The sequence below is a fragment of the Mobula hypostoma genome, chromosome 11, assembly GCF_963921235.1.
Source record: "Mobula hypostoma chromosome 11, sMobHyp1.1, whole genome shotgun sequence".
NCBI lineage: Eukaryota > Metazoa > Chordata > Chondrichthyes > Myliobatiformes > Myliobatidae > Mobula > Mobula hypostoma.
Genome location: NC_086107.1, coordinates 36860971 through 36883897, shown reverse-complemented (window position 1 = coordinate 36883897; position 22927 = coordinate 36860971). Strand labels below are relative to the sequence as shown.

Here is a 22927-nt window from a genome sequence, read left to right as displayed (position 1 = left end):
AATAATGTAGTAAGACTATAAGAGCTTTGCGTACCTGAATTTTGACTGTTGCTCAGGCAACCAATTTTCAACTTCAGTAGTGCAACTTCTAATTTTTGGGCTGTTGGAAGATATTTAAGAGATACAAATATTTCTCCAATGACCTCCTGAGGGAACCAAATATAATAAAAATTACTGAAAATGTGATGTTCATATATATGTATTTGTTCATTACAGGTTTAAATAATTATGAAATCTATTGCTCAAGTTGCTTGTTAGTATGTTTCCATTATCAGGTTCCTGAATGTGTAACTTTTACAAATATAAGGCATTGGTCAGACCACACAGAGTATTGTGAGCAGTTTTGGGCCCTTTATCTAAGAAAAGATGTGCTGGTGTTGGAGATATTTCAGAAGAGGCTCACAAAAATGCTCCTAGGAATGAAAGGGTTAATGTATGAGAAGCGTTTGATGGCTCTGGGCCTGTATTCACTGGAATTTAGATTCTTATTGAAACCTATTCAATATTGAAAGAGTAGATTTGGAGAGGATGTTTCCTGTGGTGGGGGGGCGGGGGCGGTCTAGGACCAGAAGACACAGCCCCAGAATAGAAGGAACAGAGATGAGGAAGGAATTTCTTCAGCCAGTGAGTGCTGAATCTGTGGAATTCATTTCCACAGGTGGCTGTAGAGGCCAAGGCATTGGGTATGTTTAAAGTGGAGGGCGTTACGTTTTTGATCAGTAAGGGCATCGAAGGTTAAGGGGAGAATGTAGGAGAATGAGGTGAGAGGGATAGTAAATCAGCCATGATGGAATAGAAGTTTTGAAAGGCCAAATGGCTTAATTCTGATCCTATATCTTATGTCTTATAAAATTGCAATACAGTGTGTTCTTACTTGGTTTTGTAGCAGATTATAGGCCTAGGTTATTATCATATCATCTCAAATTCTTCAGTTGATCCACTGAGGAACACTTTTCAAAGAATACTGAAGAGCATTGGCATAAAATATATTAATGTACTGGAAAGGCAAAATAATAACATTTATACCTTTTGGACACTCTGTAAGTCCTCACAGAATTCCGTTGTATTTGATAAATCCAAGTTGCTCAGTGATATCCTTACTTCCCCTAATGCATCACATCGTGAGTATTTGTCAAAATCCCAGACCTGGCAAAGAGATTATTTACAAGGAGTCATATTGCATGAAGAACCAAAGTTCATACAAGACAGGACACTAAATACGAACAAGAGGTGCATTACCCAGACTGCTTATTGGTGAAATACTAATGTTTATTTTTATCCTGCTAGTGAAGTGAAACTTTAACATTATTTATAAAAAAGTGAGTGTGACATCTTTGCAGGCTCTCACTGCCCCTAGCATGACACTAAGGGAGGAATCACTGGATCCTGCGGCAGCCTTGAAGTCTCTCAATCCATTTCTTGACATCCTTGTGTTGTGCTGGAAAAGAAACTCGAATGCTGTCAGCTGCTGAAAATTTTAAGGAAATTACGGTACTAATTGATCCAGACCATTACGTAACAGCACCCAAGTCTTCCAGTCTGTGAATACCTTCATTATGTAGTTTCTCCTCTCCAAGAAAGCAGATGGTTGGTGATTTGATTAATGTAATAATTTAGCTGCTTTTTCTGGTTTGTTTGAAACTTCTCTGGAGAACTTTAGAAAAATGCAAGGCTGCTAAATTTAAACATGACCCTGAAAGTTTGAATTAAAATATCAATTAGCAAATGCTCGAAAGGTTTCTGTTTTAGTGCTGTGAAGGGGATAGGAGTTGAACTTGAAATGGTAGTACTTAGATTCATTTGAGAAGATTCCTTCATCTTCTCAAATATAATTACAGAACAACAGTGAGGGAAGCTTGGTGACAAATCTTTAGGCCAGTGAGTACAGCTGTGAGCAGTTAGAATCAGAAGAGGGGAGAGAGTGGGGTAAACACTTTTAAAGAAAAGATTCAAACCAAATAACTACTTTTTAAAATTGTCTTTACTGTCCAAACAGTCTACACCATTTTCAGAAGTAGCTTCTACTTTGTTGAAGTACCAAATGTTTGACTACTTAGAAGAGGAGGATTAAAAAAATGTAGTTGATCAAGAGTATGCACATGGGTATCTTATTCAATGCTTGAGTGCTAGGTTTTAGTTCTTTGATAACTGACCAAGCAAATTGCTCTGCCCTAGACAGAGTCATCAAGTTATACATCATCGAGGCAAGCCTGCTGGCCTAATTCATCCATTCCAAACAAGGTTTCTTCCTGACCTAGTTAAATTTGCCTGCATTTGGCCAATATCCTTCTAAACAGTTCCTGTCCAATGTACCTGTTCAAATGTCTTTTAAACATGGTAACTGAACCCATCTCAATGACTTCCTCTGGCAGCTTGTTCCATATGGCCACCGCACGTTGTATGAAAAATGTGCTCCTCAGGTCTCCTTGAAATCATTTCCTTCTCACTTTAAACCAATGCCATTTAGTTTTAGTCTTTCCTATCCTGGAAAATGACAGAGAATCCATCTAACCTTTGCCCCACATGATTTTATACACCTCTATAAGGTCATCCCTCAGCCTCCTTCGCTCTAGGGAAAACAGTCCAGCCAATCTCTTCAAATAACGGAAGCCCTCCAGTCCCAGCAACATACTTGTGAATCTTTTCTACGTCCTTTCTAGCTTAATCACATCTTTCCAGTAGCAGGGCTACAGTACTGCAAACAATACTTCTGGAGCAGTCTTAGATTGCTGGCACATGGTGTCCCAACTCTTGTACTCTAGGCCCCGTCAGGTGAAGACAAGCATGCATATGCTTTCTTTACTACTTTGCCTACCTACGGCAGCAGCTGTGTCCATCCAAAGGAGAGACCGGCTTCTATCATACTGCTGAGTAGAGCTGTGCAAGTGGAGAAAGGGTTTTGAGGCTATAGAGTTCTAGCTTCCACGCTGCTAATATAACCACGATGTTGTGTTTGAATATGAAAGTTTTTGGCTAGCAGTGATGCTCAGAGTGTTGATTGTTTCATGCCACCTAAAACTTTGATAAACTTCCTCAGAAGCACAGCGGAGAGTATCCTGACTGCTTGTCTCACAGCCGAGTGGGGGAACACCAATGTCCAAGAATGGAAAAGCCTACAAAAAGTAGTGGATACAGTCCAGTCCACCACAGGAAAGGCCCTCCCGATCATTGAGTACATCTACAAATAGCACTGCTATTTTCTGTCTCTGATTATTGCCTCTAAAAGCTTTCCCATGACAGAGATGGAACCGACCTATCTGCAGGTACTGCATTGATCTTTATTTCCTTTTTTGAATAAGGGTGTTTCCATTTTTTCATTCCTCAGATGTCATTCATATGTTTGGAAAATTTAGCCAGGGCCAAACGCCTTTGATCCTTTAAAATATAGTTACTTTCCTTCACTTTCTTAATTATTGTCAGTCATCTATGAGAAGGCAAGCATTTGGGTGTTACTTCCAGACACTTTGAGGCTAATGTGTAATTTAAAAAATTTAAGGATTACATTTTGACTCTCACTGTACTAGGCTACCATTTACCTTTAGCTAAGTCATCCTGTTAAAGGTTGGAATACTTTGATAATTGTATTTGAAAACATCTTCCTGTAAATCTCATTGAAACTCGACAGCAGCAATGAAAGCCAATTATTCAATAAGATACTTGATTACTTTCCTGCTTGTCATGATGCAGTATTTAAGTGGAAGTAAATACTCTATCAACCACTTGGTTCATGTTACACAACTAAAGCAAGCAAGATTCATTATCTAAGCAAGGTATTACAATACAGTTTCTAGAGCCATGTCAAGACATTTGCCATTATAATCCAAAATCATTACAATATGTAGCTTTTAATTGTGAATTTTATTTACAGAAAGAGAAACATTTAGGATCAAAGTAGCTCCGGTACTGCATTCATTCCTACACACTGGGCTGTGATCTTTGTTTTAGTGAAAGATACTGTGTATAGCAAATGACAAGAAGGGGAAAACAGAAGTGGAAGACAGAAAAATCAAGAGGAATAAACAAATAGTGCTATAGTGTAAAGTAATATTCAGGAGCCTAAGAATTACAGATAAAAAAAAGACTAATCGGAAGTGTGGAGCATTCATAATAAAGTGGATGAGTTAATGAGCCAAATACAGATAGAAAAAATGCTGGGTTTAAGGCTGAAGGGGATGAAGAATGGAAACTGAACATGTAGAGGTTTTCAGTGTTTAGGAAGGACAGGAGAAAGAAAACAAAAAATAAAGGTGGTGGGGTAGCATTGCTGGTTAAACAGGAAATCAACACAACACTCGCAAAATGTTGGAGGAACTCAGCATGATAGGCACCATCTATGGAAAGGCATAAAGAGTAGATGTTTTGGGCCAAGACCCTCCATCAGGACTGGAATAGAGTCAATGGCCCAAAACATCAACTCTTTATTCCTTTCCATAGATACCGCCTGGCCTGCTGAAATCTCCCAGCATTGTTTGCATGTGTGCGCGCGTGCGTGCGTGAACCTGAATTTCCAGCATCAGAAGAATCTCCTGTGTTTAAAATGAACACGGGAATGTGGAGATAGATTAGATCAGATGATGTGGAACCTATATCAGTAGAGCTAAGAAATACCACTGGACAATTTATTAACTGATGAATGATGAGTTAAAGGGGAAGGTGAAACAAGACTCAATAGTCCTTGTACACTAGCTAGAAGCAAATACAGCAGGAAGCTGAGAAAAAAAATGGTGTGTTGGTCTTTGTAGGCAGGGAATTTGAGTACAGGGACAGGGATATAAGACCATAAGATATAGGAGCAGAATTCAGCCATTTGGCCCATCGAGTCTCTCCGCCATTTCATCATGGCTGATCCAATTTTCCTCTCAGCCTCAGTCTCCTGCCTTTTCCTGTATCCTTTCATGCCCTGACCAATCAAGAGTCTTTCAACCTCTGCCTTAAATATATATAAAGACGGCCTCCACAGCTGCCTGTGGCCAAGAATTCCACAGGTTCACCACTCTCTGGCTAAAGAAATTCCTCGTCATCTCCATTCTAAATGTACCCCCTCTATTCTGAGGCTGTGTCTATAGGAAACATCCTCTCCACATCCACTCTATCAAGACCTTTCACCATTCAATAGCTTTCAATGAGGTCAGCCCTCATTCTTTCTGAATTCGAGTGAATACAGGCCCAGAGCCACCAGGCAGTCTTTTAGGGTAATGTAACAGCTGGAAATGTATAGAAGAGCCAACATGGAAAGACTTGGCATTGCACGTTGGTTGAATAGACCCTGCACTACACCGCTCTATATGGTCCCCAAGTCCGATGGTGGTTGCTGCCCATGTGGTGGTTACTGATGCCTTAATGAAGCCACCACCACCGATTATTACCTAGTCCCACATATTCAAGAATTCCTGGCAGATTTATCCGGAAAGTTAATTTTTTGCAAAGTCAATCTAGTTAGGGGCTGTGACAACTCTGTTTGGCCTCTGAGTTCCTGCACTTGCCATTTGGGCTGAATAAACTTTCCAACGGCTGATGGACTCTGTATTAAAAGACTAACATTTTCTTTTTGTTTACCTGGATGAAGTACTGGTCGCCAGTGCATCTAAATCCGAACATGTACCTCACCTCTGCACACCTTTCCAGTGCTTAAGCCAACACGGGTTGATTACTAACCCTGGTAAACGCTAGTTCGGGTTGCCAGCCATTGACTTGCTTGGCCATCGAATCTCTGCAGAAGGTGCGAAACCCCTCCCATCGAAAATAGCCGCTATTATGGATTGCCCACTTCCCATTATGCAAGCTACAGAACCTGTATAGTGCACCGAAAACAACATCCCTAATCACATGCTTGACTGGTTAGTGGAGATGACCAGGCCGTTTGATGATACCAAACTACTGACCCAGAGGTCTGGGCTGACCGAATAGCAGTCACAGGCCTGCGGCTGTCTGACGTTAAGTCCAGGGAAGCTGGGGCTTCACTCCCATGCAGTGTCTCAGCTGGTCCCCCTCACTCCATAGTGCCCGCAAGTTGCAGGTGGACTGTTCTTGACTCCATATCTGGCCTCTCGCATCCGGGACAGGGGGTCTTGCAGAAACTGGTTGATGTGGCGTGGCATTGGAAAGGGCGTGCGTGATTGGACTGCTGCCAGAGGGTGAAGATTTAACCGTCATGTCCAGGTGCCATTGGCACCTTTTGAGGTCCCTGAGTGACGGTTTGACCATGTCAATGTGGACCTTGGCGGTCCTCTTCAACCCCCCTCACCTTACCATGGTGGACCGTACCACCAGGTGGCCAGCGGTCGTCCCTCTAGCTTCGACAATGGCCGCAGACGTGACTCAAGCATTCATCAGTACCTGGAATATTCCCTCTGACCGTGGTCCCTAATTCATTTCAGACTTCTGGGCTGCGAAGGTCCGGAACCTCAGCATTAGGCTACATCACACCACTGAGTATCACCCGCAGTCCATGTGAGGGGATTCACCGCTCCTTAAAGGCTGCTCTGAGGGCTTCCCTGACCGATGGGTGTTGGCATGATCATCTCCCGTGGGTCCTGCTGGGGCTCAGAACAGCTCCAAAAGAGGACTTGTGGGCTGAGTTGGTATATAGGCAGCTGCTACAAGTGCCAAGTGATTTCCTTCCTGGCGTGGCCTCTCAACAACGTTCCACCCTCCTCACTAAATTCAATCCCTTTTCACCTACTCCTACCTCCCATTATGGCGTACAGCACTCTTGGGTTCTGGTTGACCTACATCTTACTTCATTTATTTTTGTTTTCTGTGATGCACACCAACATCCCTTTAGATCCCCTTATGATGGACTTTTATCATTGATAAATGAGGTGCACCTGAAGGTATTTCAGTAGATCACCTTAAACCAGCCCACCAAGATTTGGAGGTTTCTGCTAGCATGCCCCTGATGTCAAGACATGACCATGAGTGTGTCAACACACCCCTGGACGAGCCAGAGGTTCCTGTTGTTACTCCACCCAAACACAGGACCCGAGCTGGGTGACTCGTCCGAGCTCCAGACAGGCTCACAATATCAATTTAGTGAATTCTGCGGTGGCCTGTGTAGGGTAACTTGACTGGCGGAAACGTACATAATTCACAACCACCGACATTGAGTTGGGGTTCATTTTAAGATGCTGGTCTGACATGATGATATAATTATGTAAAGTTTTTACCACGCTTTGTGTTCAGTGTTTGGAGTATAATAAATGAGTTGTTAGAGCTTTTGTTAAACATAAAACACCTCCGCTGTTTATATTTATGGAAACCTTCTATATTACTACAATTGAACAGGGCTATGATGAGACTACAACATGAGAACTGTATGCTGTTTTGGTCTCCTTATTTGAGGACAGATGTTCTTGCTACGGAAGGAATGCTGTGAAATTTCACTAGGCAAATTCTGAATCTGACAGACAAAATATGAAAGCAAAATGGGTCACCTGGGCTTGTACAAGTCGCAGGGAAAATTATTGGAGAATGGGGTTGTCTGATGAGCTAGCATAGACTAGATGGACTGCAATAGCCTCCTCTATGTCACCAGGAAATTAAAAATATATGATATTAAAATTCACTCGAATTTAGAAACATGAGAGGAGAATTCATTGAAATATAAAATCCAATAGGGAGTGAGCAGGCTAAAGGCAAATAATAAAGGATGCTCCCAGTGACTTGGAGTCCAAAATCAGGGACCCCAGACTTCAGAATGTAGGGTAAAGCATTTAAGCGAAAGAATGATGAGAAATTTCTTCCCCAAAAGGGTTGGTGAACCTGTGGGATTTTCAAGCTGCAAAGGCAGTTAAGGCCAAGTCATTAAATGTATTTAAGAGGTTTGGTGTAAGACTAAAGACTCTAGTGATATAGGGAGAAAGTAGGAGCAGGTTATTGAATTAGTGATCAACTCTAATCACACTGAATGACGGAAAAGTTCAAGGAAGTTCAAGGTACCAAATTACCTGCTACTAGTTTCTATGTTCCTATTCTATTATTTTCATATAAAGCCAAAGCCTGATATTGTGAGGGGGGCACACTGGTAAGAGACCGTAATGTCCTAGACTGGTTTACCTGAACCTTAAACTCAGTGGCTTGTTCATATAGATAAAATGAAAATGACTGATAAATGGAGACAATAATTCAAAATAAAAGGGAAATCAGAAGATTTAAGTACTGTAAAAAAGCATGAAGTACCTGAAGTTTTAAAGTAGCTTTCTTGCTGACATCCCTTTCAACAGAACAGGTAAAGTGCTCTCCAAAACAGGGATAACTGGTGTTTTTCACAATTTTCGTGTCCCATTGACAAAGAATACATTGGTACTGAAGCAAGCTGATGAATAGCTTTATTCGAATGAAGGAGTCCGTAGTCCGTTTGGCATGTCGAGCAGGAAGATGAAATGCTTGTAAAATTGTCAGTTGTAGCTTTGATTGTACTTTATTGTAAGATAGAGAAAATTTTAATTTTCCTGTAAGCTCATCGTTTGATTCAGCAACAAGATCTTCATTTGATTGTATCAGTTTAAGACAATCAGAAGAACCGTGACGATAATGATTTAGCTTTTGTATACCCTCTTGGAGCTTGTATACCTTTAAAAAAAGTCATGTACACACATCAACTGCATTAATTTATGTATAACAAATTTTTCATTGCTAAATACAATAAGTATATTATCAATCCTGAAATGTACTTGCCTTGTATTCGTGTATTTTCATGTCCGGATACTCATCTTTGTCTGATGTAGCCAGAAAGTCTGAAGAATCATTTTGTGTTGACAAGTTGCTTTTCTCTGTATATTTTTTCTTAGGTTTAATCTTTGTATCTATAAATATAATATTGTTTAAAAATTACACACCAAATGTATATTAATTATTAAAATCACACAGTTATATTTTGGGAACTTGTAACTTTAAAACAAAGATAGATTTTGCTATAGCTGCATTTTAGAGCATGAAAGGATATGGGGAGAAAGCAGGAGATTGGGGCTCAGAGGGAAATGGATCAGTCATGATGAAATGGCAAAACAGACTTGATGGGCCAAATGGCCTAATTCTGCTCTTACTGTATATCTTCCAGTCTTATGGTCTTATTTTGAAGGATGTAAGTGTTCTGGAAGAAGACACCAACTCAATTTTTTTAATGCATTGTAATGTGCACACCTTGAGTGTTTGGTGATATCTTGAGAAGACATGTCAGCAGCTATAGTTCAATAGGAGTCTGAGGAGCTTTGGTATGTCACCAAAGACTCCAGCAAATTTCTACAGATGTATTATGGAGAGAATTCTAATTGGTTGCATCACCATCTGGTATGGAGGGGTCACTGCAGAGGATTGGAAAAAGCTGCAAAGGTTGCCAACTCAGCCAACTCCATCACGGGCACCAGCCTCCCCAATATTGAGGACATTTTCAAAAGGTAATGCCTTAAAAAGAAGGCATCCATCATTAAGGACTTCTATCACCCAGGTTATGCTCTTTTCTCATTACTACTATCAGAGAGGAGGTACAGGAGCCTGAAGACACATACCCAATACTTTTGGAATAGCAATCAGACTTCTGAACGGACAATAAGCCAACCTATGAACGGCACCTCACTATTTTTGCTCTATTTTTGAATTATTTATTTAAATTATTTTTAAAAGTGTATTTCTTCTTGTAATTTATAGTATTTTTATGTATTGTACTATTCTGCTTCTCCAAAACAACAAATTTCATAACGTACTGCATGTCAGTGATACTATTCTGATTCTGAGAAGGCCTGTACTAAAGTTGATGCCAAGAGAATTAGGGTGAGTAGATGGGGACATGAGGGAGATTAGGGTAAGTGGGGGAAGAGCATTGATGGGAACACTCTGAAATTGACCAAATAATTAATAAACAAATGTCCTCCCTCTAAGGCATAGGAAAAATACAAGAAAAATATCCTTTATGGAGCCATCCACATAAGTACTCTACTGTGTTGCATTTGGTCAAGGAATATGGAGTAAAATTAATTGCAGTGGATTCTACAGTACACTGGATTAATCTTGTGCAATTTTCTGACACTTTTATGATTGCTGTATATGTTCTGGCAGAGGAAATCTTCTCATCTCACTAGCTCTCTTCCTTGATTGAAGATTGCCACCGGAGTGTTTTCATGTTCTGCCATTTTGAAAATGTTTCAGGACGTGGAGGGACACAAACAATCATATTCCCTCTCTGCACAGTTCTTTGTGCGAAACAGCATAGCCACAGCACCCCATACCTTGATTAGCATGAGACTGATAAAGATAGCACAGTTGTGGGATCATCTCCAAGGTGGGAGCTGAGGTAACACAATGGCATGTTGTTGGAAATGAAGCTGGTGCATTATGAAAAACTACAGAAATATAATCTGGATCTCATTGATTCCTGATTATGCCTTTCTACTAGTATCTAATAATTTAATGTTGCTTTTAGTGAAAAGTAATGATGCTTTCTTTACAATATATGGATTTATGTCATTGACGTACTATATACTCACTGGCCACTATGTAGCATACCTCCCGTGCCTAATAAAGTGGCCACAGAGAGTATGTTCATGGTCTTCTGTTGCTGTAGCTTATCCACTTCAAGATTCGATGTTTTGTGCATTCAGTGATGCTCTTCTGCACACCACTGTTGCAATGTGTGATTACTTGAGTTATTGTCGCCTTTCTGTCAGCTGTCTAGTCATTCTTCGCTGACTTCTCTCATTAACAAGGCATTTCCCCCCACAGAATTGTCACTCATTGCATGTTTTTTTTTGTTGTTTTTTTGCACCATTCTCTGTAAACTCTAGGACAGGGGTTCTCAATCTGGGGTCCATGGACCTCTTGCTTAATGGTATTGGTCAATAGCATGAAAGAGGTTGAGAACCCCTGCTCTGGAGACTGCTGTGCATGAAAATCGCAGGATATCAACAGTTTCTGAGACATTCATACCACCCTGTCTGGCGCCAACAATCATTCCACAATCAAAGTCACTTAAATTGCATTTCTTACCCATCCTGATTTTGGATTGAACAACAAATGAATCTCCTGACCATGTCTGCAAGCCTTTATGCATTGTGTTGTTGCCATATGATTGGCTGATTACATATTTGCATTAAAGAGTAGGTATACTAATAAAGTTGCCACTGGATGTAGAGATATGTAGTTAACAGCTGGAATGAGATGCTAAGCACAAAGCCATTTCAAACATCTCCTTTTAAAAGTTAATTTAGAACGCACCTGCTGATTTCTTTGCTCTTGTATGTTTGCAGTAGAGGTAGATCTGCCATCCCAGAATTATCATTGATATCACAAAAAAAAGAACCACTGCTCCCAATACACTAATTTTTATTGTGTTGCTCAGGTGAATGTGTAGACTTTGAGTAAGTGGTAGGCTTTTGCCAGTTTTAGCCATGCTCCATCTGTGAATGAAAGATGAAGTAGAGGAATTTAAGGAACAGGTTCTCATTGTAAGATTTAAAAAGTACTCAGACAAAATATTGTATACAATAGTTTGATCTTGATCTTAAGAGCTACATGGAATTTCAAGGACGTTGAGAGCGGGGACCTTACTAAATTTTTTTCTCAATTCTTAATGGAAGTCTTTGGCTCGGAGGTCTTCTCCTCTCCTCCAGTACTCGATTGTGTGTATCAAGCATTAAGACCAAAATCATCGAAAGAATTAAATCCACGCCCTGTGATTCTTTGATTTCACTATGTGAGTACTAAGGAGCACTTAATTTGAATTGCTCGTCGGAAAGGAATTATTGTACATCAAAATCTTAAGTTTTGTTTGGTTGAAGATTATTGCCCTGAGGTATTGCAAGAAAGATCACGTTTTAAATCGGTGATTCGGAATTATATCAAAGGAGCTTCTGACCAGCTCTGCTGTACCCCACTCGCTTAAGAGTTGTTTTACCCAATAAATCGTTTAAATGGTTTAAGTCCATGGACGACGCACAACAATTTCTCGAAGAACATTCCTTGAGCTCGGATGTTTAGTTAACTTACAGTTCCTTTATATTTGTATACACCTGGTTTATTAATTAATAACCAGCTGATAGATTCAGACATTTTAAGTTTGTAGAGCTTTGCCCTTGGGCTGAGTCCTCTGGTACTTTGTTTTTGCTTAATGTTTGCTCTATGTTAATGTTCCTTCCCTTTTCCTTGATTATTTTACTTTTTTTATTTTTAACTGTTCATTTTAGGAAATTATTAAGACTCTGGCTTGGTGATTATTTGATTTTTCTTGAAATATTATTAAGATTGTACTCTGTTTCATTTTTTAAGACCATGTCTTTTAAAATGGTCTGCAAAGGGTTTTTTTTTCCACTTAACTGTGTTTGGCATTCCTTTCGCATTGTTTAGACTATGGGTGTTTTTAAAAATTTTTTTAGAATTTGGAGACTTGCCGACAAGAGAGATGGGGGTTGGGTGGTTCTTAGATAGTTTTCCGGCTGCCTATTGGCCAGGTTTCGGGGCTTTGTTGGCGGGGCACGATGTTACTTTGAGTTCAGTATTTTTCATTTGGGCTGATTTGAAACTACAAAAATGTCTGTATTGTCATAACTTCCGGTTCCTCTTTAAACTTTTGTTCCTCGTCCTGATTCATGAGTTTCCTATGCAATATGGTTAACCCTTTACTTACCATATGGTTTATTTAAGGAAAATGTATAATATTATTAACTTTGTTTCATGGAACACGAATGGTTTGAATCATCCAATTAAACGGAAGAAGATTTTATAAGTTTTTTATAGATTGAATGCTCAGATTATTTTTGTGCAGGAGACTCATGAGGAAGGAGGATAATCAGCTTTTTTTAGGTTTTGGAAAGGGCAACTCATCGACCAAAGTGAAAGGTGTTTCCATTTTTATAGATCCTTCAATCTCATTTGTTCATTATGTATAATCTCAGACCCATGTGGTAGATTTCTATTAATTACTGCTTTACTTTACAACCAAAAGGTAGTTTTGGTTAATGTTTATGCACCAAATATTGATTATCCTGAATTCTTTAAGCATTTATTTGTATCTCTTCCCAATTTAAATGAATATATGTTAATAATGGGCGGTGATTTTAATTGTTGTTTGAATCCTATGATGGATAGGTCTGTGCCCAATCAGGTACTTCCAAACAAATCTGCTACTTTTATTAATTCCTTTTTAGTTGACTTGAGAATTTTAGACGTTTGGAGGTTTTTATATCCTAATGATAAAGAGTTCTCTTTCTTTCTCATGTATATCATAATTACTCTAGTATCGATTACTTCTTTATTGATTCTAGATTAGTTTCATTTGTCACTACCTGTGAGTATGATACAATTGCCATTTCTGAACACGCGCCTTTGAAATTATCAGTTAAATTTAGGGATGCAATTTTTAGTACTAGACAATGGCGGCTCAATTCTATTTTGCTTCAGGATTTAAATTTGGATAATTTCATTAAAGAACAGATTGCAGTTTTCTTTTCATCTAACTCAACAGGAGAAACTTCCAGTGGGATATTATGGGATACCTTTAAAGTATCTATCCATGGGCAAATTATTTCATACTCTGCTGGAGTGAAAAAACGTATTAGTAGTGAAATATGTGCATTGGCTGATAAGATTAAAGAGATTGATAAAAAAAATTCTATTGCTCCTAATTTGGAGCTTTATAAAGAGAGAGTTGAACTTCAGATGCAACATAGTTTGTTATTAACATCCCCAATTGAAAATCAATTACTTAAAACTAAGAGTCAATTTTACATACACGGTGATAAATAGGGTAAATTATTGGCTAATCAATTGAAAGCTGCTTTGGCGAAACGTCAGATGGGGAATTCCACCTGCGGCTCGATGGAGTAATACATAAATTTTGCGGCTGCCTTTAATTCCTCCTTTTCCCCAGTCTAAGCCTTGACTTTTTAACTTTTATTTCTTGGATCTTAGAGGAAAATAGTTATCATTATGTCATATCCTTTAAGAAGTGGAAAGCAGCCTTTTGAATCCAGCAATGGAAAGGGAAAAAATTCAAAAGAAAAATTGGAAGATATGCCTGTCTGGGCTGAGCGTTTGGAACGTGCGTTGATGGCTCTTGACAACAAAATAGATAATAACACTTCTGAGTTGAAGTCATTCCGATAGAGTTTTCAGACTATTGAGAAAAGTATTATTTCCTTGAATACTGAGTTTAAAGAATCGAAACGTCAGATTGTGGATATTTCAACCCGCTTGGAACAGGCTCAAAGTAAAATTGTCGATTTAGAGGCGAAGTCTCGTCGGAATAATATTCGAATTATTGGACTGAAGGAAGGCTCTGAGAGTGGGAATTTATTGGACTATTTTGCCAATTTGTTTCAATCTTTGTTTCCGGATATTCTACGTCAGCCTCCTGATAATGAAAGAGCTCATAGAATTTCCATATTGAATTCTCAGATCTCAGGTAAAACTTGGCCAATTTTGGTCAATTTTCTTTGCTTTAAAGTTAAAGACCAAATCATAAAATGTGCAAGGAAACAGAAAGTTTTAAACGATAACGGTTCCGAGATCCGTTTTTACGATGACTATCCACGGGAAATTATTGAACAGTGGATCAAATTTGTCCCAGCTATGAAAATTGCTCAGGCAAAGGGACTTTTTCCATTGCTTCACTACCCCGCGAGATTAAAATTATTTCCTGAAGATACTACACCTCCTGTGTTTTCAGATCCCCAAGCGGCATTGGACTTTGTTAACTCTATCATGGAGTCGGCTGACGCATGAAGGATATTTGGGTTGCTGAATAATTTTCTGAAAGAAAACAGGCTTTGAAGATTTTTGATATGCTGAAGATTTCCTTTGATCGATGAACTATTTAAAGAAGAAGTGAACTTCTTGGTTTGACTAATGAATGAACTTTTTTGAAGTCTGTTTGGTATATGGAGTGAACTAACACAGTGGACAGATTACTAACTGGTTTGATTATCTGCTTCATTTTTCCTTTTCTTTTATTAATTAAGTGATAGCTTTCATAGTTTATATAGACTCTTTCTTATATAGAGAGGAGTGTTTAGAATAGATAATTAGCTTTAATTCCTTTTATTAAAAAGTGGGGTAGTAAGCTAAAGGAATAATGGTGCCTTTTTCTTGGTAGAGACTGTATTGTTTAGGTTTAATAGCATTGTTTTGATGCTTTTGGAGACTGTTTTTGTATTCCCTGGTTTATTTTTAATGATTAACTTTTTTCTGCTTCTCTGTTGGGTTTTCTTGTCTTTGGGTCATGTGATTTCTTTGTAAAGGGGAGGGGGTAATTGGGAGAAAAACTTTTAAATCACTATTTATATTGAGCTGCATACGGAGTTCTGCTTTTTCTTTTCTCCTTGGGGAGGCATTCCGGCTTTTTCCTTCCTTTTGCCGGATTTCTACCTTTTGGGATGGTGGGAGGTTTCGGGGTATTTTTGCATTTTGGGGTTTATTACAGGATTTTTTTTCAGTTTTTTCCCCATTATGGAGCTCTGGAGCATGCGTGTTTTCTATATGGCTATACTCATCACCACCATTTTTGATTAGCCCACAATGGTATGTGTGTATTTTCGTGTTTAAAACAATATCCTATGGTTATTAAACAGATAAACATTATTAGTTGGAATGTACGTGGCTGGAATCACCCTATTAAGTGAGAAAAGACTTTTAAAATTATTAATCGATGCCAGCCCGATGTAATTTTTGTTCAAGAAATGCATATCAGAATGGGCGATCAAAATAGATTTTTTTAAAACGTGGAAGGGCCTTCAATATCATGCTACTTGTCGAAATAAAACAAAGGGAGTATCTATTTTTATTAAATCTAATATTTTATTTACCCAAGAATATATCATCTCATATATCAATGGTAGATTTTTAATTATTAAAGGAACAATTTGTAATAGAAAAATTGTCCTGGTTAATCTATATGGACCTAATGTAGATGATCCTTCTTTTTTTAAAAATGTATTTGGTTTATACCAGACTTAAATGAATATATGCTGCTGATGGGAGGTGACTTCAACTGTTGTTTAAACCCTTTGATTGGTAAGAGTTCAACCACTCAGCAGCGCCCGAGTCGTTCAGCATCACTTATTAATTCCTTTTTAATTGATTATGGTTTGATAGAAATCTACATCCTAATGATAGAGATTATTCTTTTTATTCACATGTCCATAAAAAAAATTTGCGAATTGATTATTTTATAGCTGATTTACGATTTTTGTCTAAAGTCCAGAAATCTGAATATGATGCTATTGCTGTCTTGGATCATGCATCTTTAAGCTTAACTTTTGAATTGAATTATGTTAGTAATGTAAACTTGCCTTGGCGTTTTCCAGAAAGCTTATTACAAAGTTCAGACTTTGTCAAATTTACAGAGATTCAAACAAAAGATTTTTTTCTTTTTAATAATATGGGAGATGTGTCGAAATTGATTATATGGGATACACCTAAAGTGTATTTGCGAGGTCAGATAATCTCCTATTTGGCTAAGCTTAAGAAACAGACAAAAATAGAGTTAGATAGGATTTCAAAACAAATTAAAGCCTTGATAACACTTATGCAGTTTCTCCAAATATTGATTTATTTAAACAAAGGGCTGAACTTCAATCACAATATAATTTATTATTAACTTATCCTATTGAAAGAAATTTGCTTAAATTAAAAAATCAATTTTATGTGTTTGGAGATAAAAGTAATAAGCTATTAGCACCCCAACTAAAAGCAGTTAGAGCTAAAAGACAAATTTTAAAAATTCGTAAGGGGGATGGTAGTTCAGCTTGTAATTATGAAGATATTTTTTAAAAATTTCAAGACTATTACAGTGAACTCTATAAATCTCAGTTTCCAGCTGATCCTTCTAAACTGAAAGCTTTTTTACAAAAGATTGATTTCCTAGAATATCTGTTGAAGATCAACAAATTCCTGATACTCCTTTTACCGAAAGAGAAATTCAGGAAGCTATTTTTTCAATGCAATCTGGTAAAGCTCCTGGATTGGATGGTTTTTCTGTAGGATTTTATAAAAAATTTGAAAATTTGCTTACTCCTTATATGTTGGAAATGCTTAAAGATTCTTTTTTGTTAGGAGAGTTACCTTCTACATTTTATGAAGCTTCTATTTCTTTAATTCTTAAGAAAGTTAAAGACCCTACGGATTGTGCATCATATAGACCTATCTCAGTATTAAATGTAGATGCCAAAATTCTTTCAAAAATAATGGCTAATCAGTTGGAGAATATACTAGCTAAAATTTTTTCTCAGGACTAAACAGGTTTTATAAAAGGCCGTTATTCTTTTTCTAGCACTTGGAGACTGCTAAATGTTATATATTCATCCCTCTCGAAGACTCCCCAATGTGTTGTTTCTCTTGATGCTGAAAAGGCATTTGACAGAGTTGAATGGAAATATTTATTTAACGTTTTAGAGAAATTTAGCTTTGGTACTAATTTTAATAAGTGGATTAGAATGATACATAAAAGTCCTATTGCCACTGTGATTACTAATAAATGTAGATCCCCTTTTTTCAACTTTCGCGGGGTATGAGATAAGGATGTCCGTTAAGTTCTTTGTTATTTAATTTAGTTCTAGAAACTTAGGCTATTGCACTTCGTGAAGCTAAAGATATTCAAGGAATTTCCATAAATGGGACCATTCAAAAGATTTCCCTCTATGCTGATGATCTCTTAGTTTACATTTTGAATCCTGAAGAATCTATTCCTAATTTATTGAAATTATTAAATGAATTTGGAAAGTTAAACCTGCATAAAAGTGAATTATTTCCTTTAAATGATTCTGCTTTTATATATGATGATATTCCTTTTAAAGTTACGGATTCTTTTAAATATTTAGGTATTATCATCACTAAAAATTATGGAGACTTTTATAGAGCTAATTTAGTTCCCTTAGTGGATTTTATGAAGCAATTATTTTCTAGATGGAATCCTCTTCACTTTCGTTAGTTAGTCGAATTCGTGCAGTTAAAATGATGATCTTGCCAAAATTTTTATATGTATTTCAAAATATTTCTTTTTTTTTAACTAAGAAGTTTTTTGATCAGGTTGATTCTATTATTTCATCTTTTGTTTGGAATAATAAAAGACCAAGAATTGGAAAGGTCATTTACAAAAATTAAAAAAGGATGGAGGTCTTGCTTTGCCTAATTTAAGATTGTATTATTGGGCGGTTAATATACACTATGCGTGTTCTTGGTTATATTGGACCGATAAAAATGAACGACCACCATGGGTTGATCTGGAATTGAAAGCTGTGAAACAATTTTACTTAAGTTCATTATTAGGAGCTTCTTTACCTGTAAAATTAGCCAAAATTTCTATTTTAAATATAAATCCTATGATTAAGCAGTCATTACAAATTTGGTACCAGTTTCGTAAGTTTTTTAATCTTAAAAAATTTAACCTTCTTAGTTTAATTTATCGAAACTATTTATTTAAACCTTCACATAGTGATCCTACCTTTTCTCTTTGGAGGAATAAAGGAATTTATTCCTTTATGGATCTGTTTCAAGAAGGCCGATTGATGTCCTTTGAGAAATTAGTAACTAAATATTCTCTCTCATATTCACACATCTTGCAATATCTTCAGGTCAGACATTTTTTACAAGAATATTTAAGTGATTTTCCATATATACAAGATTCTGACCTGTTAGACATTATTTTAAAAATGAACCCTTTAGTGAAAGGTTTTATTGGGAAAATTTATAATTTACTATTACAACAGGATAATTATTCTTTATTTAAGATTAAGCAAGATTGGGAAAGAGAGCTTAACATGACCTTGATAACAGAGGATTGGTTGCGAATTTTGAAGTTGGTTAACCCTTCTTCGATTTGCGCCAGTCATTCTCTAATTCAATTTAAAATTGTACATCGTTATTATTTGACAAAGGAGAGACTGTCTAAAATATTTCCTAATGTTAATAGTCAGTGTGATAGATGTAAAACTGAGATAGCTACATTGACACATATGTTTTGGTCGTGTTCTATATTGAAATAGTTTTGGAAATCTATTTTTTCTACAATTTCTAAAGCTTTAAAAATTAATTTACAACCTAATAAATTGACAGTTTTGCTTGGTATAATTCCTCAATATATTCATGGTATTTCTATATCAGACCAACATGTAATTGCATTTGTTACATTATTGGCCAGATGGGCTATTTTATTAAAATGGAAAGATGCTTCTGCCCCCACTTTGATACAATGGTTCTCTCAGGTGATGCTATGTCTTAGTTAGGAAAAAATCAGAAGCCAAACTTTTGATCCTCGATTTGACTTTGAGAAAAGGTGGGGCTCTTTTGCCCGTTACTATCATTTGATTTGAGTTATTTAAGATGGTCTCCTTCTGATTCTTGGGTAAATGGATGTGACTGGCGGATTGATGTCTTTTTTTATGGAAGCTTGTATGGCATATAGCTCTGGGTTTGTGCTCCAAATGGGTTTTTTTTTCTCTTTTTTTTCTCAGCTGGGGTTTTTTTTCAGTTAGTAGGGATTCTTTTTTCCTTCTTCCTTTTTTCCAAAAAAAATAGCTTTAACATTTTGTTTTATTATTATTATTATTATTGATATATTGTTTAGCTTGGTTAATAGTTTTGACTCTTATTATACATATTGATATATTGACTTGATTATTTGAATGTATTTTTTTGTTGTCGATTTTCAATAATAATAAATAAAAAGATTTAAAAATAAAAAAAACGTCAGATTAATAAAGTTCGTAGACAGGATGGTATTTTGACGGTTGACCATGATGAAATTAATAAATCTTTTCAAGAATTTTATACCAATTTATATCAATCAGAATTTCCTGATGATCCTACTATAATGCATGGATGTTTAAGGAAACTAAATATTCTGAAATTACCAGCTGATGAACGTTTAGCATTAGATGCACCCATTACTGAAGAGGAAATAAAGAAAGCAATTTTTTTGATGAACTCTGGTAAAGCACCTGGCCTGGATGAGTATACTTCTGAATCTTAAAAGTCTTTTTCAGACTTACTTTCTCCCTGGTTACGTAGAATTTTTAAAGATGCTCTATCTGCAGGTAAATTACCACAATCCTTTTATGAAGCATATATTTCTTTAATTCCTAAAAAAGATAAAGATTCCACTGAATGTGCTTCATACAGACCTATATCTTTGTTGAATGTGGATTCAAAAATCTTTTCCAAAATATTAGCAATTAGAATAGAGAAGGTACTACCACAAATTGTCTCTGAAGATCAGACAGGATTTATTAAAAATCGTTTTTCACATTTTAATGTTAGGAGGCTAATGAACATTGTATACACTGCTTCATCTAATACTCCAGAATGTGTTATTTTGCTTCATGCTGAGAAGGCATTTGACAGACTTGAATTGGGATATTTATTTAATATACTTGAGAAATTTAATTTCAGCTCAAAATTTATATCCTGGATTCAATTGATACATCATACATCTGTGGCTGCTGTATTTACCAACAATCAGAGATCCCCCTTTTTTTAGGCTTTTTCGAGGTACTCGACAGGGCTGTCCTTTAAGCTCTTTACTATTTGATATTGACCTAGACCCCTTAGCAATTGCTATTCGTGACTCACCTAATATATTTGGCATTATTCATGGGAATGGTACGCATAAAGTATCACTATATGCCGATGACCTTTTACTATATATCTCTAACCCAGAGTAATCTATTCCTGCAGTAATAACATTATTTGCTCAGTTTAATAGTTCTTCTGGTTATAAACTGGATCTTGATAAGAGTGTGCTTTTCCTAAATATGCAAGTTCCAATTCATAGACAATCACCATTTAGATTGGTTACTGATTATTTTATTTATTTGGGTGTTAAAATTTCTAAGAAGCATAAGGATCTATTTAAAGTTATTTTTTTACCCTTAATTGATCATGTTAAACAACTGTTTTCTAAATGGTCCCCATTGTCCTTGTCTTTGATTGGTCCTGGAATAATTTACATATTACTATTTAACTATTTTATGGTTTTATTACTATTTATTACTTATGGTGCAACTGTAATGAAAACCAATTTCCCCCTGGGATTAATAAAGTATGACTATGACTATGAATTAATACTATGAAGATGATTATTTTACCTAAATTTCTGTACCTATTTCAGGCGGTATCATTTTTTATCCCTAAATCCTTTTTTGATATTACTGATTCTAAAATTTCTTCATGTATATGGCAGAATAGAAATCCCAGGTTAAGTATTTACAGAAATCAAAAGAGGAAGGTCATTTGGCTTTGTTGAATCTTAGATTTTATTACTGGGCAATTAATATTCGATATTTAATGTTTTGGACACAAGAGTTGGATGAAACTCAATGTCCACGATGGATGAACCTCGAGCGGGAGTCTGTACAGGGGTTTTCACTGGCTTCTAATTTAGGAGCTGTGCTTCACTTTGCACTTACTAAATTAAATAAACAAATGATAAATCCAATAATTAAACATGCAATACGAACATGGTTTCAATTTCGTAAATTTTTTGGATTGAACAAATTTATCCTGTCAAGTTCTATTATATCTAATTTTTTCTTTCAACCATCTAGAATTGATCAAGCTTTTCTTCTATGGAAATAAAAAGGAATAAAATATTTTCGTGATTTATTCATGGATGATTGTTTTATGTCTTTTGAACCGTTGTCTAATAAATATAATTTGCCTAGATCACACTTTTTCAGATATTTACAGATTAGAAACTTTCTGAACGCTACTTTACCTACCTTTCCAATATCGCATCAAATTGAAGTTACAGAAAAAAATTTAGGTTTAAGCCCCTATCAGAAGAGTTTAATAGCAATTATTTATGGTCTGATTACAAAAATACGTCTAGGTACATCTGATAAAATTAAGAATGAGTGGGAAAGAGAACTTTAAAAATGTTTATTGACAGAGGAATTGGAGAAAATTCTTCAACTAGTTAATACTTCTTCAATGTTTGCCAGACACGCCTTGATACAATTAAAAAATGTAAACATGAGGAATTCCGCAGATTCTGGAAATTCAAGCAACACACATCAAAGTTGCTGGTGAACGCAGCAGGCCAGGCAGCATCTCTAGGAAGAGGTACAGTCGATGTTTCGGGCCGAGACCCTTCGTCAGGACTAACTGAAGGAAGAGCTAGTAAGAGATTTGAAAGTGGGAGGGGGAGGAGGAGATCCAAAATGATAGGAAAAGACAGGAGGGGGAGGGATGGAGCCAAGAGCTGGACAGGTGATTGGCAAAAGGGATATGAGAGGATCATAGGACAGGAGGCCCAGGGAGAAGGAAAAGTGGGAGGGCATTCTGTCCCAAGATCCTCTCATATCCTTTTTGCCAATCATCTGTCCAGCTCTTGCCTCCATCCCTCCCCCTCCTGTCTTTTCCTATCATTTTAGATCTCCTCCTCCCACTCCCACTTTCAAATCTCTTACTAGCTCTTCCTTCAGTTAGTCCTGACGAAGGGTCTCGGCCCGAAACCTCGACTGTACCTCTTCCTAGAGATGCTGCCTGGCCTGCTGCATTCACCAGCAACTTTGATGTGTGTTGCTTGATACAATTTAAGGTGGTTCACAGAGCTCATATGTCCAAGGATAAGTTAGCTCGTTTTTAATGCCATATAAATCCTGTTTGTGACAGATGTAATTCTGAGGTAGCTTCCTTGACACAAATGTTCTGGTCTTGTCCTCTTCTAGAAAAGTATTGGGAAGATATTTTTGATATTATTTCAGTAGTTCTGCGTATTGATTTACAACCGCATCCTATTACTGCAAGTTTTGGACTACCAGTGATAGACTCTAGTCGTTTATCCAAGTCAGCTTGTCGTCTAATTGTATTTGTTACATTAATAGCCAGAAGATCCATTTTATTTAAATGGAAAGATTCTAATCCTCCCACTACATTTCAATGGTTTTCCCAAACGATAGCATGCCTAAACTTGGAAAACATTAGGAGCGGTACTATGGATCCT

At 36.8% G+C, this 22927-nt stretch overlaps 1 protein-coding gene across 1 annotated transcript in view; it reads right to left on the bottom strand.

The window, feature by feature from the left end:
• syt19 (synaptotagmin XIX) overlaps window positions 1–22927 on the bottom strand; it is a 49182-nt gene that overhangs the window by 16850 nt on the left and 9405 nt on the right. Inside the window, exons 2-6 of the mRNA XM_063061825.1 lie at window positions 11209–11390; window positions 8677–8804; window positions 8179–8571; window positions 1027–1146; window positions 35–146 (exon numbers count right to left, since the gene is read on the bottom strand). Coding sequence (XP_062917895.1) covers window positions 35–146; window positions 1027–1146; window positions 8179–8571; window positions 8677–8804; window positions 11209–11390 — 935 coding nt within the window. The remainder of the gene's footprint in view (window positions 1–34; window positions 147–1026; window positions 1147–8178; window positions 8572–8676; window positions 8805–11208; window positions 11391–22927) is intronic.